This window comes from Typopeltis vanoorti, chromosome 25 (genome assembly GCF_054136105.1).
Source record: "Typopeltis vanoorti isolate ZY-2024b chromosome 25, IOZ_Tvanoo_1.0, whole genome shotgun sequence".
Lineage (NCBI taxonomy): Eukaryota > Metazoa > Arthropoda > Arachnida > Uropygi > Thelyphonidae > Typopeltis > Typopeltis vanoorti.
In genome coordinates, this window is record NC_143573.1 from 13,482,058 (window position 1) to 13,500,393 (window position 18,336).

Consider the following 18,336-nt stretch of genomic DNA (forward strand, 5'->3'; position numbering starts at 1 on the left):
TACAAATGAATCTAGAAGAGTATATTTCCCTGAATTGCATATTAATATTGAGTTGATAAGATACCCTTTTAATATCAACAAATCTATGCCAAAGGGTCTGTCGACGATCGAATAACTTTTGGAACTAGCTTCTGATGGTTTCCTAAAAAAATAAATACAGCGAGAATACGTTATCATCATTTTGGCTTCAAATGCAGAATGAATTTCCTGAATTAACAAATAAAGCTCTAAGGTTCATTTTTCTATTTCCAAGTTCATATCTGTGTGAAGTTGGATTTTTGGCCCTTGTAGATATTAAGATGAAGAAGATGAACCTCATTATAGATGTCGAACCACATCTGAGATTGAAATTAACAACTATAGAGCCAAATTTTGCTGAAATTTTATCCCACCATAAGCAAGTTCACTCCTCTCATACTACTATGTTCACTGGGCATCTACAGATGCCGTATGGTCACTCCGATGCTCGGTGATGTTCCACACCAAGCCTCGTCCTGTTGTTTGCTTTTCTGGTGGCCTCAACTCTCTGAAGATCAGTCATTCCACACACACCATCCATCATCTCATTGATGGTCTACCCTTGCTTCTTTTTCCAGGAACTTTATCTTCTATTACTGTTCTGAGAAGTCCTCCTTCCATTCTTTCTATGTGTCCAAAATATTTTAATTTTCTTCTGTCAGTATCCTTAAGGAGCCTTGAAGTTCTACTGATCTTTCCTAACACCCATTCATTTGTATGCTTTTCAGTATATGATATTCTCAACAGCCTTCTGTAACACCACATCTGAAAAGCAGATATCCGTTTCTTATCTGACTTCTTTAAGTTCCAAGTCTCATATCCATAAGTCGCTGTTGGAAAAACAGCTGCATCCAAAATCCTCAACTTTGTTCCCATGGAGATAGATCCATCTTTCCAGATTATAGGTCTCTGACTTGTTTTAGCCATTCCTAACCTTTTTCTGACGTCTTCTGAACAGCAATTCTTCACATTAATAATGGATCCCAGGTACTCAAACTTGCTAACTTCCTCAATTCTTTCTCCATTAAGGTAAACTTATTTCTCAAGAGCTTCCCTGTTTGTATTTCCTTTGAGAACCATAATTTTTGTCTTGCTAGAATTTAGTTGAAGACCTCTGTTATTACTGATCTTGTTAATTATGTCAAGAATTTGTCCTAGTTATTCCATGTCATTACAAAGGAGTACTGTATCATCAGCATACCTCAGATTACTGATCAATCTACCTCCTATCCTAATTCCTGTTTTGAGCTTATCCAATGCTTCACGCATGATGTCCTCCGTATATATACTAAACAAGTGAGGAGAAAGTAAACATCTTTGCCTAACTCCTTTTCCAACTTGAAGCCAGTCAGTCAATCCAACACCTGTTCTTACCATGGCTTCTTGCTCCTTATACAAGTTGGCTATCAACCTGATAGTGTGTTGAGGAAAATCCATTCTTTTCATTACTTCCCACAGTTTCACATGCTCAACACAGTCAAAAGCTTTAGAATAGTCTAAGAAACACATTACCAGAGAGAGAGTCTGAATTGTTTATATTTTTCTATAATCTGTCTAAGGCGAAGGATCTGATCTCTTGTGCCCTTACCTTTCCCAAAACCTGCTTGTTCCTCGGGCATCTCTGCCTCACCTTTGGCCTCAATTGTATTTAGCATGATCTTTAATAAAATTTTGCTTGCATGAGATATCAAACTAATAGTTCTATAATTCTTGCATGCCTTCATGTCTCCTTTCTTATGTAGTGGTATGAAAACTGACTTTTTCCAGTCTCTAGGCCATGATCCTGTCTCCCATATCTTTGTAATCAATCTATGAAACACTCTTATACCTCCATCCCCTGTGACCTTAATTAACTCTGCTGGGATTTCATCTACACTTGGGGCCTTATTGCTGTTAAGCTGCTTAACTGCTCTTTCAACTTCATGCCTAAGAGGTTCCAAATCAAAATTTTCTTGGTGGGAGGGCTCCACATTTTCTTTATCCACTCTGCAGTACAGTTCCTCACAGTATTCTTTCCGTCTGTTTTTGATTTCCAACTCTTCTCTCAGTAATGATCCATACCTGTCTTTGATGACATTCAATTTAGGCTTAAACTTGTGCTTTAAGTCACGAACTAAATAAAACATCCGTTTATAATTATGCCGAGTCCGCGCGGTTAGCCTAGTGGCTATGCGCTTCGCAACCATATGCCTGGGGAAGGAGTGTCCTAGGTTCGATTCCCGTCTGTGACGTGAGGAGCTGAAGGATCTTCCTCAGCCATAGCCAAGTTAGCCAGTCTTGGGCGTTGACAGAAGGGTTTTTCCCCCAGTTTATTCTGGGGTTTTTCATCCCGCAAAGCAGGCAAACTGGCCTTGAGAACTCAACACTACACGCCATAGGATACACCGGGGCATAAGGCTGACCACCTTATCCTGTAAACGATGATCAATGGGCCCTCGACACCGCAAGGTAAAAGAGGGTATAAGGAAGATGATGATGATGATTATAATTATGCCTTCTCATCTGGAACTCTATTTCTTCACATTTATTAGTATAGAACTTTTCCTTGTCCTTGATGGCTCTTCTGATTTCTCTGTGTAATCTCTTGTATTCTTCAGTCCCTGTCTCTTTGTTTTTCCAACCTCCTTCTTTTGATTAGTTCCCATGTCGAATCTGATATCCATGGGTCTCTTGGTTTTTCTTATTGAGCCGAGATACTTCTTCGCTGTATCACCTTGACTCCTTCCCAAAGCATTTCTGGTGAGTTTTCCTCATTGGTCTCCAAAAACTCCTCTCATTGATGATAAATTATTTAAATTAAGTAAAAATTTACAATATCTTTATAAATTTTGATTCTATTAAAAATATATCATTTTTTGTTTACACGTACATCTAAATTAAAATAAAGTAGACATTTACAATGAAATATACTTTTTTTATTTATTTTATTATTATTATTTTGATAAGGAGGTACTTGGTAATAATGAAAATTTAAGAAGGGGTACATGGATATCTGAAGTTTGAGAAACACTGCCCTAAGTTATAAGCTGTTTTGACACTTTTCAGTATTCTTTATAACTCCTCATTAAAATGATCTATTGTTGTATATTCATGCGATCTGTATATTAGAATAAATGAAGTATTGTTGATCTTATTATGTAGATGTAGGCATTGCATGTACTCATATGAAAATTACATTGAGTTAAATTTCTATATGAATCCCTCACTGATTTGTTATATGCTTCAGTTACAGAATGTGCGATACCCAGGAATAGCACATACTTATCTCTTCCTCTTTGACCCATATCTCAGACAGCATGATCATATCAGGCCTTGTATCAGTATGCTTCAACATGACCAGAAGCTCATCCAGATTTTTTCTTAGGCTCCTAATGTTTACATATAACATATAGAAGTTAGTAAGTTCAGATATAAAGGTTTTCAGATCCTTCAATTCCTCTAAACCAGTGGTCGCCAAAGGGGTCGATATGACATTGTTAGGGGTCGATAGAAAAATATAAGACATCATTGTATGGGTAATATTTAATTCGGTTAACTTGGATTACCCCTCCATGACAACGCAATTAAGAGTGAATCGTGGGATCAGTACCTCCATCTTACAGGTACATGAATAGGACCTGTAAGATAGAGTAAGGTCATGAAAATAGTTACTGAGGCCAATCAAGTAGGCCAAAATTACGTATTTACCAATAAACGGATGTTGGTGGTTCCTGCCGGTCGGCGCAGTGGGAGCGAGATTGCAACACATGCGTGGTTCTTATTTACTGATACTTACAAGTATTCGATCTCAGTCTCATTTTTGCGCATCGACATACAAGTGAGCATTAATGTTCTAAAATTCATCAACATACATATTATAATTCAATCGTTATTCATTCACGAACTAAACTTCTCTTTTTTGAAGAGTTGAGCAGCGCTGGTAGTAATACCAGTAGTTTATTAATATCACTAGTAATACCAGTGATATTACCAGTGATAGTAATAGTAGTAGTAATAGCAATATAATAATATATACTATATTATACATACAATAAACACTAACTATAAAATAAACAATCTAAAAACTCACATAAACGTCTTTTTTTTTTGCTTGTCCTATTATAATTACGTAATAGTAAAATATAGGGGGTCGATAACAAGTCAAGAAACTCTTGAAGGAGTCGACAAGCAAATAACCTTGGCGACCCCTGCTCTGAACATTCCATTGATATGTCGTCTATGTCCATTAGGTGCTAATGTTACTTAGATCTTAGGTCCTTATTTGGTGTATCTTGGCTGTGTTGTTTAGTGCTGAAATCTGTAACTTTTCCTTTCCTCATTTTTTCTGATCACCAGAAATCCGAATGCAACATTTTATTTATTATTTAGCAGCATTTCACGTGTTTTAGTCCATCTCAGTAGTCCTAATTATGTTGACAATTATGGTGCTTCTCTAATTCTTCTACTTCTGCTTCTTTTCTTAATTGTGCAATTTCTGCCAAGATTGAGTGTATTTTAGTATCAATTGTTCAATGCTAATTCTGGTTCTCTGACAAAAACAGCAGCATCCTTGTTCAACTGGGTGAAATAATTTTGTACCATTATTTTTTGTGGTTGAAGCCAGTAAAGAATGTTTGGTTGTCGGATTTCTAAATTGCCAGTCCATCCGCATATTATCCATGCGGATACCTAATAAATGAACATGTCACAGGATGGTGAGGAGTGACATTGGATCGGAAGGCCTACTCAGTTTTCAGCATTCTTTACAAGTGACTTATCGTTGTCTTTATAATACCCAATATTTTGTATTACTATCATGTAACATCTGTAAAATTTAAAAAAAAATACTTAAGTATAAAGAACTAATAAGCTTCATTTCGGCAATGAAAACATTACTTAAATTAAGGGGATGTTAATTCCCACATAGTTTTAAAACCGAATAAGAAACTCAAAGATTGGAATCAGAGAGTTTCTTGCCGAATATAGTAAACTATAAAGTATCGGCGACACTAGCGTTAGCCAATGCAAGTGATCCTAGTACGTAGTACAATACCGGGCAACTCGTTGCAAAGGTGGGGAAGTTCAAATCGCTATTCTTAGGTATTTTCCATAATGTAAAAACACATTTCCTAGGAAATGTATGCTGTTATTACATCATGGAGGGAGGTCACTACCCAGACCAGTTTCAGCTTTTTTTGAGGCTTCATCAGTGAGTAGCTAGACCTAATACCAAAGTATAGCGAAAAGAACTTATGCACTCTGCGAACGAGTTTAACATCCCCTTAATTTAAGTAATGTTTTCATTGCCGAAATGAAGCTTATTAGCTCTTTATACTTAAGTAACTTAATGGTTGCACCTGTTTGGAAAACTCGTTCGCAGTATACATAAGTTCTTTTTGCTATACACTTTGGTATTAGGTCTAGCTACTCACTGATGAAGCCTCAAAAAAGGCTGAAACCGGTCTGGGTAGTGACCTCCCTCCATAATGTAATAACAGCATACATTTCCTAGGAAATGTGTTTTTACATTATGGAAAATACCTAAGAATAGCCATCTGAACTTCCCCACCCTTGCAATGAGTTGCCCGGTATTGTACTACGTACTAGGATCACTTGCATTGGCTAACGCTAGTGTCGCCGATACTTTATAGTTTACTATATTCGGCAAGAAACTCTCTGATTCCAATCTTTGAGTTTCTTATTCGGTTTTAAAACTATGTGGGATTTAACATCCCCTTAATTTAAGTAAAAAAAAAATATTTTGTTTTGTTTTTTATGTGAATTCTTACCATGAAAGATTGTAAAACTATCATATATCAGTATTATTCATGGAAGTTAGATAATCTGAGAACCTGACTCTTCTGAGAAGACTCTTCAAACTACCTCCAGTTTCTAATAAGCATAATGATAGTTGTTTTACAGCAGGAAGGTCTCAAACTATTTCACTTATTGTCCCCTTCATGAAATCATTTCTCCCACACTGATCCCCCCCCCCATCCAAAAACACAACTTTAATGTATTTGATTATAAGAGAAAAAAAAAAAAATTAAGGTATATCAGTCAGTTTGTAATAACAGTTACTTTTGTTTAATAATATTTGGTTTATAGGTAACTGGTATGTTAATCTCGTAAAAATCACAGGATATTGCATGTCTGTTTTAACAAGGTAGTTGTGCCTGATAGTATGCAATATGCTATACCATATCCAGCCAAAAATTATTCAATTTTATTCTTAGGTCTAGTGTTCTGATATGTTAAACTTGTATTTCTCTATAAATTATTGATATGATTGAATTCAGCTTCCACAGTGTAAGAATTGTAGAATTTAACAAAAATAGTTCTTATATTTATTATTATTATTTTATAACCTCCATTCCCAGCATATTTTCCCATTAGCACATATTGACCTTTTTCTGTTTACCTGTTTCATTCCTGTTTTACACTGTACAACATAATTCATCTGATGATGATTCACAAACATCCATGCCTGCAATGGGATTCAAACCTGCAATTTGTTGGTTGGAGGGTAGAGTGATATGCACATCTAGTTAAGCCAACAAGATTTCTCATGTGGATCAGTACCTGCTTATTCTTTCCAATGTAAACTGGAAAGAATTTATGTAGATCTAAGTTAAAATAAACTTTAAAAGAATTTTGGGAGATGATAATACATGAGTATTCCAAACCTAATTAGTATTTGCTGAGTTTACATGTACAAGAACAAGCAGGTTTAATATTAGATATTTCATTTAAATGAAAGATGTTTAGTCGTTTATTCATCTGGCCTCATAGTAACATCAGTACATATTATAATACTGTATTTTGCTTTGTAGAAAATATCAGATATGGATGATTGGTTTGGGGATGCAGATGAATCAGAAGAGGATGAGAAGCAAGAAAGTGAGAAAGAAGATGATGATAAAAAGAAAGGCAAGAAGAAAAGTGTTAAGAAAGAGAAGGACTCTGATGATGAAGCTGTAGAAGAAAGTGATGAAGGTGATTTTGATGATAAAGAGGTTGATTATATGTCTGATTCTTTTTCCAGGTTAGTAGCACATTTTGTTTGCTTTTATGTAAAGACTTGAAAGTTCATTGTCAAAATGTCATTAAGCTGATATATTCAGTTCGTTAAAGGGTTGAAAGTGTATTGAATGGTTAAAAGCAGTGAGATTAGTTACTGCAGCTCTCTTACTTTAAGCAGAGGTCTCATTGTTTTTTGACTTGTTCTCTCCAACAAGGCTTTGGCTGTTTTCTTCAAATTCTTTTTCAATACAGACATACATAGTTTTGTTCTCAAAAAAAGTATGAAATATACATTTCTGTATGTCCAGCTTGTGACAGAGTTCACTGTAACAGTCCATAGCAGTGGTATTTATTCTTGTAAATTTTGTGAAGTGAAATTTAATTTGAATGTAAAACAGGTTGTATGATATTATGATATCTCAACTTTTTTATAATCTACGCCACATTTTCAAAATAGGAATGTCAAAATTCAGCATCTAGCATGCTGACAGTGATTTGAAATCAGGGAACTGGCTGTAACATCACTTCTCAGAAAGAAGTTAGTGTGTTAGATGCTAAACTGCAGTAACAGTGCTGCATATAATCTGTGGCACTGAGGTGATATTTTATTCGCTTTCTAACTTAGAATAAAAACAGTTGATTACTTCCAATTTTAGAATTTATATTTAATAATTAATAAATAAATAAATTACCATATTTGCCGGCATATAAGACGCACCCCTTTTTTTGTACACATTTTTTAGGAAAAAAACTTTATTACTGAATATTATAATGAAGTTACAGTATTTCAAATATAAAGTAATAAGTAGGTCTACTTTCAACAAATACCTAATCTAACTAGGAAAGAGTACCCACCTTTTAATCTTCTTTGTCAAAACCCAGAAATTCATCTCTAGAGCTAAATAAGAGACACTTGAAACCTCTTCTAAATCAGAATCTGAGTCCTCATACAACAAATTGTCCTCTGTACCATCCAGTGCATTACTAATGCCACACTTCTTCTGGATGTAGTGTTCCACTTCACCATCATAAATCCCTGGAATGGTTTATTAATACAGACATCTAAAGGTTGAAGCTGACTAGTTAGACCTCCTGGAATTACAGCTAACTGAGTTTTCAATTCCTTGAGTTTATTTTTAACATCTTCTGTTCTGTGAGAACAAAACTGATCCCATAGTAGCAGGGCAGGCTTCTTCAACAGTCCGCCAGAGTGCCTAGACCAAATGTTATCTATCCATAACTGGAATACTAGAATGTATTCCAGTAACAGGAATACATAACTAACGTAACTGGAATGCTTTCACGCACCGCAAGGAAGCAAGAAAGAAATTGTGTAACTCGGAACAGAGAAAATTTCCAGAAATGAAAGTAATAAAAAACTGAGTACTGGCGTATAAGATGCACCCTGTTTTTCATACCTATTTTCAAAGAAAAAAAAAGTGAGTCTTATACGCCAACAAATACGGTAATTAAATTTATGAATGGTATCTAATATACAACATCATATAACCTATTCTGTGGAGTAATAGTAAAAATTAGAGAACGAAAGGAAGAAATGTAATAAAATTTACTAAACAGTGCCTTTTTGTTTCTTAGATTTTAATCTGCAATTACCACTACCACAAACTGACTGTGCAGTATTTCTTAATAAACTGTGAACATACCTGTTTTGTGTTGGAAGAATATAATACTAGTGTATAAGAAAATGTGTTTGAACTACATGAAAATCAAAATCAAAATTCCCTGTTTGTGATTATTTATACCTTTTGTCTGTGTTGTATACAGGATGTTTATTATCGCAAGTGCTAATGGCAGACTTATTTGTACATCAGTTCATTAGTAAATTCATTAAATGAGAGATTCATGAAAATGCTGATTTCATTTCTAAGAAGCCAAATAGGTCAACATCAGAATAATAAGACATGTTCATAGCAAAGAAATTTAATTAAAAGTGCAAATTAGATTCAAATATTTGGTTTATATCTCTGAACCATTTCACCAGTATTAACTGATGAATAATTGAAAATTTAAAAATAACAATGTAAATGCATGAAGAATGGTAGTATCTTTTAATATGTAGTACCACGTTAAAATTATTATGCTACTAGAATCATCTGTATTAAAAATAATTAAGAAAATGGTTTTTAATGACAATTTCCTGTCAGCATAAAGTCCATTATTGAGATCAGCACTTTCTTTGAAAAGATATTCAAATTTCTAGGTGCTTCTATGTAAAAGCTCGGTATTATTACAAAGGATCCTTTAATTAGTGCTATTAATTCCATCCTGTGCAAGCATTTATTTAATTCAATATAGGATTGATATTCACATATTTCTTCATACCATAAAACAGACACTGGCCAGAAGAGCATAAGCAATTAACAAGTATAATACAGTGACCTCAGAGCCTTATTTGCTTTGGCTATAACTTCAGATAACAGGAAAGCATGTGCTCTGAGAGAGAGAACACAGAGAAAAATGTAAAAAAACTAGGCTACATATAAACCAAGAAAAACAAAAAAACATGATGACTTAGATAAGAATGTATAAGTGAATATCATTAGGACAAAATGTTCTGGAAGCTACCAAAAAAGCTTTAGAATAGGGTGCTCATAATTTAAAAAAAAAAAAAAAAAAATCATCTCTGGCAGAGGGAGATTTCCTCAGAAATATTATTTTCAGTGACCTAAATTTCACTTTTTTTTCACTGGAAATCATTAGTGTAAATTTGAATAAAAGTAAATATTTTAAAAAAATACCCTTGTTATCTGTTTGTGCGTTTGTATCAGCTGATCATTAAATAATAAATAAAACAAAATGAAATTAGCAGTTATTTTTTAATAATAAAAAAGCAAAATTTAAAATAAAAGAATATAACACGTACTTCAAAATTTGCCTACTTGTTACCATCTGAGTTCCAGCAGTTTGTTTCTTAGAATTTTGCTATAGTGACTGATTCAGATGGTGTGTATCTTATTTTTTATATACTTTTCAGAAGAATGCATCTTTTTTAATATTTCTTCTTTGTTCACAAGCTCATGAAAATCATTGTTTCATTCTTGAAAGGTTTTAATAATTATCAATGGTTTTATTGTCTTGGTATGTAATCAGGCTTTCTCATTGATTCATAATAAATTGGCTAAAGAGAAAACTTTCAACTGAAGCAATGGAACTAACTGGGCAGTGTCTAAATAAATTGAACGGTGATTTTCATATTCTTAAAAGGAATGTTTTCATTTATGAAAGTGTTGGAAAATTTCTGTCTGTCACTAACTTAACCTGACAGTTTAACTTCGGGTAGTAAATTCATAAAATAAATTATCTCAATCTGTGACTTTTGCTGATGTGGACACTGAATTTATAGTAATCAAACTAGTGATGTTTTTCCACTCCACTATTTTATTTATTGCTACCCAGGACATGGAATTAAATGGTTCAAGAAGACAAGCTCGTTCTTGTATGTATTCTATTACTGTATTATAGAATTCATCTACATAAAACTTAAATTGTAAATGTGTGAATGTGAACCCATCATTAATCGAATTCTGCAATAAATATTCAACACTAATAGGTAAATAGTTTTCATTTTAATTTTGTCAAAGATTTCTGTCTCGGCTCATACATTCAAATGGCAGTGTTTCTTGTTTTTCAGTTTTCTGAATTAAAGATGAAAAGACTAAAAAATTGGATTTTCCAAAAAAAAAAAAAAAAAAGTTAATACAGTTGTGCATTTATCAGTAGAAGAAATATGATTTAAGCCTCTTAACAATCACTCTTGCCATAGCATGAAAGATAATATAGTAATAAAGATAATCAACATGTTTTGCTCTGTCGTAATAGTTTTATATTCTTCGTCAGCAAAGCCACCAAACAATTTTAGTTGTTCAACCTTATACACTATAAATATGGGAATGAAAAATTTTCTCAAGAATAATTTGAAAATAATTGGCAAACAATCTGGAGCACTGTGTATGATGTGAGCTGCATATCCTATTTCACTGATATTTGTAGATTCCCAGATGTTTTGCAAACACATTCTTCTTTCCTTTTTGTTTGGAGCCACCAAAGTTAGTTATCAGCTGAAAAGCAGATAATTTTTTCCAGCAGCTTGAGTTTATCCAAGAGGTTTAAAATATGGTTAGTGATTAAATCAGATGTTTGTCCAGGTAAATTAGTAATCATCAATGATTTTATTTGGACTCCTTTTCTGATAAATAGTAATAATTGAAGTTGGTACTAATTTTATGTCAATATAATTGGTGCTATCAACTAGCACAATTGGCCACTTTAACTTGATTTAATGAGTGATTACCTGTTTCATTCCAATGCCTATGAAGAGAAAAGATTCACATTTATTGGCTGTGTTTTGGATTTGTAAGCAAGGAAACTGTCGTACAGCTTTCTTATTGTGCAATCCATTGATTGAAAACTATCATAGTTTTCAACCAATGCATGATAGTTAAGCAGCTTCATTAGCAGTATACATTGTTATCTGAAATTATTTTACACTTATTTTCCTTTTTTTTTTTAGATTGTTTGTGTTTATTTTAATATGTTGCAGCATGTTGGAATGTCCTCCACCTCTGATAGAAAACTGTGTATTGCATGTGGTGCAATGAACCTTTTAATGTCATTATGTTTGATTTGCTTTGCAAAAAATTTTTTTTAAATTTTTTTGCTGTTTTACTAAATTGGCATCTTTGTTTGGGCATAGCTATTGATTTTAATGGCCATTTATATCTGTAATTGCTGCAATAAATGGTAACTCAAAAAAATGCACAAGTATAGCATAACTCCATAGCAGAGATTATTAACAACATAAGTAATACACCTAATTATCTCTGCATCCAGTAGCTTTAGGGAAAAGTACTAATATACCATTTGAATGCAACCAATACCTCAACACTATCAGGTTGATAGCTAACTTGCACAGTGAGCAGGAAGCCACGGTAACTGGTTGGCTTCAGGTTGACAAGGGAGTAAGGCAAAGATGCCTCCTTTTTCCTCACAAGTTTAGTATCTATGCTGAGGACATCATGCTTGAAGTATTGAATGAGTTTAACACAGGAATTTGGATAGGTTATAGATTGATCAATAATCTGAAGTATGTTGATGATATAGTACTCCTTTGTAATGACAAGGAAAAACTAGGACAAATCCTTAAAGTTAATAAGATCACTAAGAATACAGGAGTTCAACTGAAACCTAGCAAGACAAAGATTATGGTTCTCAAAGGAAATATACACAGAAAACTCCTGAGAAACATGTGTACCTTAAAGGAGAAAGAATTGAGGAAGTCAGCAAGTTTGCATACCTGGGATGCATTTTTAATGTGAAGAACTGCTGTTCAGAAGCCATTAGAAGCAGACTAGGAATTGTGCTAAAACAAGAGTCAGAGACTTGTTTAAAATCCGGAAGGCTAGATCTATCTCCACAGGAACAAAGTTGAGGATTCTGGATGCAACTGTTTTTCCAACAACAACAACTTATGGATATGAGACCTGGAACCTAAAGAAGTCTGATAGGAAAAGGATATCTGCTTTTGACATGTGGTTCATGAGGCTGTTGAGGATATCATACTGAAAGGTGGTCAAATGGATGGGTGCTAGGAAAGAAGAACTTTAAGGCTCCTTAAAGAATTTTTGAAAAAAAACTTTAAAGCTCCTTAAACATATTGACAGAAGAAAGCTGAAATACTTTGGACACATTGAAAAGATGGAAGGAGGACTTATCAAAACAGTCCCTGGAAAAAGAGAAAAGGGTAGACCTTCAACGAGATGGATGGATGATGTGTCCAGAATGACTGATCTTCATAGAGTTGATGTCTCCAGAAAGGCATATGATAGGACCACCTGGTGAGGACTGGTGTGGAACATTACCAAGGAAAGCATGACCATACAACATCTGATGATGCCCAGTGAGCTGATGGATTGATACCCAATTCGCAGTTGACACTGTGCTGTAACATTCAATGTCTTTCATGTGCAATAACAATATCACTGTTGGTTCTTTACACAAACAAGCTAAAGGGTAAAAAAAAGACGGACCAAACATTTTGAAAATAGAAATAAATCCATATGTGGTTTACAAGTTATCAGAATAGTAGTAATATTCTTTTTATGCAGGTTGTTTTCATGTGATAGTCATAAATCAGATATTTCATCTTCGAAATCAGGTATGGAAAAATGGATCATGTTTGCATCCAAAAAAAAGTGTCCAGAGATGCTGAGACCATCCTGTTCAAAGGATATATGACATCGTAGCTTTGAAATGGAAGAAAGATTACTAAAAAAACAATCAAATCATAAAGATCACATAAAATGAAATATTCCTGAAAGTCTGGAGTTTGCTCTCCAACAAACAGCCTGTAGGTTTGAATTCCACCATGGGCATGGATATTTGTCATTATCTTTAGGCGAGAGATGAATTTCATTTCCTGTTGTGAGATCTGCCCCCTCTTATTGGCCTCAAGAGACTTCAAAAAGCTTCACATTTTGTCTCTAGAACAGGGTTTTCAGATGGTGCAAAATTAAATTAATAAAAATACAAAAAAATTATATAAAAATAGAAAACCTCCTTAGTCCACCACGGTGCTACTATACTATACTATGGTTTAAAACCTTTCATAGGTGGGAGGTGTATAATTTAAAAAAAATTACTTTGGAATATTATCAGTTACTCTGGAAGAAATTAATAAAAGAGTGATAAAGTGTAAACAGGAATGCATTCAGGAGAAACACTTCAGGTAGAAAAGCCAAAACCTACAACATCTGTCTTTCCATGTTTCTGACATAAAAAGTCAGCTGTGGAGTAGATGTTTGACCAGAAATGCCAGTATAGAGATATGAGTTTGCAGTGGTTACATTGCATAATTCAGAAGGTTGAACATTGGAAGATTAAAGCTCTGTTAATACCCTTTTATAAAAATGAATGTGCAAATTGCAGTCAAATTTTCCTACCAAGTGTTCCAGGTTTATGTAAGCATAAATCTTCCAGTTTTATGCAAGCCATAATTGCAAGCAATTATGTTTGTAATTAAGGTTTATGCAAGCATAATTGCAAAATATAATACAAATTATTGAAAAGAAATTTGGAGAACATAATCAAGCTGGATTTAGATCCAGTAATAGTTGTCAGAATCAGATTTTCCTTTGGGACAAGTAGTTAAGAACTTATGAGTATAATGAGGATATAAATAACTACTGTAACAGATTTGGCATAAAAATCATTAATAATCAGACATCATCAAATTCCTGCCATGTACCCTCAAGGGGTGTACAAGATATGATAGTACTACATGAAAAATTTACATCATTCCTAACTTCCTATCTACAATTTTCCTCCAAATCAGTCTATTAAATGTCAAGACTCCAATATTATCAGGTCTTGTATTTCTGTCTTATAAGGCACTTTTTACTGTATCAATCCATCTATATCTTGGTCTTTTTCCTGCCAACCTGGCAGAGAACACTTGTTTTGCTAATCTTTCCTCTCCCATTCTGTTTAAGTGACCACCTGAGATTCGCTCTGCTAATGCATTCCTGGATGCTGACAATATCAAGTTCCTTCCTAATATCCTCGTGTTTAATATCATATTGCCATCGATGCCATCTGTTCATGCCCCTAATCTTTTCAGGACTCTCATATCTGCAGTCTCTAGTCTTTGGTCAAGTGTTTTACTTCTAACCCAGCTCTCTAAGTAGCTGAAATGTTTTACTTGTTCTATAAGTTCTCCATTCACAATGCAGTTGATATTTTCAAATGTTTCTGCCTATTTTAATTTCTTTGTCTTTTTAATGCTGATGTTCATACCATATTGATTACAACAGTTATTCAATTTAGTCATGGAATCTTGCAGACTTGTAGCAGATTTATTTAGAAGTATAACATCATCCGCATAAAGCAGAGAGCTGAGATTAACACCTCCAATTCTGACATCAGGTTTAATACCACTTTCCTTCATAATGTGATCCATATAGATAATGAATAAGAGAGGGGATAATGTACATCCTTGTCTGACAACAGATTTAACATTAAACCATCTTCCTGTACTTCCTTCAATTCTACTGCTGACCTACAACTCAAATAAAGACTAAGTATTGCTTGATATAATGCCCCATTAACACCATATAACTGTAGCGTTTGGAATAGCTTCTCTCTTGGCACCTTGTCATATGCCTTTTCCAGATCTATAAAACTTAAATAGATCTTTGTTATATTCCCATGATTTCTCAACTATCTGTTGTAAAGTGAAATAATAATCAGACAAAACTGTGAAAATAGGCAAGAACATGGCAAAAATCAACTGAATTCTCAGTATACTGCTTTTGTACTCCTTCCTCCATTTCTAAGCTTTTTTTCAGTGGCCTCTAGAATATTTTGTTGCCTTTTTGATATTTATTTTGTATATTCCAGTCTTTCCATGACTTCTGTTTAGTTGTTGCTCAAAAGTGCTTTTGGAAATTTATGACTTTATTACAGATATTTAAATTGTTTTATGCAGTTTATTATTATTATTATTGCGTTACACCTCCAGGAAGTCCAAGGACTCATTGTGGGAGAGCACACACTACTCTACTTCACTAAATACATCTAATCCTCTCCACTACTACTTAATTGTACGACACTACTACCATCAGTGCCATCTATTGCCCATCACCAACAACAGTAATTTTTATCTGTAAATTGCGTGTGTTTTGAAGGCTGATACGCAGGATGAATAAACCAAGTTTCCAGGAGGAAAAAACCCTGCTACCACTACAGTGAGATCGGCTAACTCACCTTCAACTGAAAAAGCCCATATAAGGATTCCCCTTGTTACAACGAGAAATGAACCCAGATTTAGTATTTATTTATTTTGTTATATGAAAAATGAATCCTTTTTTTGGGAGAAATAAAGATTTGCATTCATAATGGAAAGGGAATTATTTGCAAACACATCTTAGAGACACCTGTGATTAAGACAATAACAAAACTAAAATACATTTCATCCTAGACAGAATGGAATTTGCTGAACAAACCAGCATAATTTTTTATTTTTATGATATTTTTTTGTGTGTTCCTAGACTTTCATATGCTGCTGATGTAATAATTTCTTTTATATTATTCCACTCTTTCTCTATGTCTTCATTTTCTTATATTTTTGCTAAGTAGTTATTAATCCTCTGTTAATAAATTCCTTATACTTGAATCATTTGGTAGTCTTATTTTTCAATTAGATTTTGTTTCTCTGGTTTGTTTATTTTTTTTTTGTATTTTTTTTGTAACCAACTTTAGGGAAACCTTAATTTTGCCTACACTGAATAGTGATCTGTGTCTGTTTTTAGTACTCTTCTAACTTTAACACCTAGGAAGAGGTTTGCTGCTTTTTCATTTGCTATAAAGTAGTTTATTATTGATTTTCGTTCTCTTGCACACCATGTATATTTATGTATATTTTAATGTTTGTGGAATGTATTCATTATTTTAAAATTATTATTGTGTATTATATAATCAATGAGTTGCTTTCCATTTTTGTTTACTGTTGGTTCTCCAAACTTTTCTGTATTATTATTAATTTTTTTTTTTATTCTTATTCTGGCATTAAGATCTCTAGCTATAATTATATTGTCCGTTTTATTTAATTTTTCATATATTCCTTGTAACTGTTTGTAAAAGTCTTCATTTTCTTCTTCAGGGACATATACTCCAAGATCTGGTAAATTTGCTTTATTTAATTTTAATTGCATTTCTAATATTCTTTCATTCCAGTATGTATAATGATTGATTTATGGATCTAAATCATTACACCAGCTTTTGCATGTATTTGTTTGTCCACTATATATCATATGATAATTATTTTTTTTTTTTTTTTTGTTCCTTTAAATTTCTTTTTTTGTTTCTGTAAGAATTGCAATTTCTATATTTTCTTCATTTAAAATTTATCTAATTTATCTTCTTTATGTGCTATGCTTCTAATGTTCCATAACACTAAACTAGCTTATACAAGACAGTGTTTAAACCAATTTTAACTTATCTGAGAGCTGGATTAGAAATAAAACAAATTAGAACTAATTTTAACTTATGTATCTGAGAACTGGTTAGAAATAAAACCCTTGATCAACCACTGGAGAAAACAGATACGAGAATTCTGTGAAAGATTAGGGGGATAGATTAAAAAGGAGGATATTAGGAAAGAACTTGTCATTGTTAGCATTCAGGAATATGTTAGCACATCTAATCTCAAGCGTTATTTTATGTGTTGTCTAATTTTTATTAAGTAATATGAAAATATATAATTTCTGGAATTAATGAATTATTTAAAATAATTAGTGATGAAGAACCTGAAGAAGAAAAAGTTAATCGTGAAATGAAGGGTGTAGAGGATGAAGATGCCATAAGGAAACTGGATACATCGGAAGATGAAGAGGAAGGAGAACAAAAGGATGAAAGCAAAGATAAGGCAGAGACTGAAGAAACAACAGAGGAAAAAGCTACAGAATCCAAAGCTAAAGTGAAGGCAAAAAAAGCAGAAGGTGACTGATATTGTAAATAATTTTATTTTCCTTACTGAATTACATCGAATCTAGCTATTTATCATCTTTTCTAGAAGGCAGTGCTACCTACAATTCATTTGTTCATGCAAATTAAAGATAATAAATCCATTTAAAAATAATAAACAGGATATAATTAGTATAATTTCAGTTCACAGATAGCAAAAATTTTAATATATTTGTTCACCACAGTAGGCAGCATCATGGTAAACTCACTTATCACAAGCTACCAAAAAAATGTCAAAGCTATAAGCTCTCATCTCATGTTCTAAAAGGAAATTAATCATAACAAAGTATTCCTTTAGTCTTGAATTTCTTATTATAGTCAGTTAACTGATTTTGTATGAAACTTTAATATAGAATGGTAGTTAGCTGCCCTATAGTGCAGTCATGAGGAAAATATGACTTTTTAAGTTGTATTTAAATCTTGTCTTGGATATGAGGAATCTTGCTAAGGACTTTGACGAAAGGTGAGTTGGTCTCATTTTGAAACTCAAGTTTTTCATTCTACAAAAGACACCAGATGGTTGAATGCATTCAGTTAAGACATCCTGGCTTCCTAACCTAAGTTGCTTCAGTCATATTTTTTGTTTATTTATTTAATTTAATGTTATTTTTTCCCATGCCATAATCACTTATTCAGACATGTGTTGGTATTACTTTTAGTGCTATTAACTGTTTATAACTTCAAATGACTCATTACAGAATACTTATCTCATTTTTCTTTATTCTTTAATGTATGCATAAATTTGATAAATATAATAACATAAAAAATTAAATTTCA

General features: G+C 33.1%; 1 protein-coding gene across 1 annotated transcript in view; it reads left to right on the forward strand.

The window, feature by feature from the left end:
• The window catches only part of LOC150092552 (general transcription factor IIF subunit 1-like), a 185,258-nt gene that overhangs the window by 101,834 nt on the left and 65,088 nt on the right, over positions 1-18,336 (forward strand). Inside the window, exons 7-8 of the mRNA XM_090414316.1 lie at positions 6,831-7,042; positions 17,332-17,534. Coding sequence (XP_090270442.1) covers positions 6,831-7,042; positions 17,332-17,534 — 415 coding nt within the window. The remainder of the gene's footprint in view (positions 1-6,830; positions 7,043-17,331; positions 17,535-18,336) is intronic.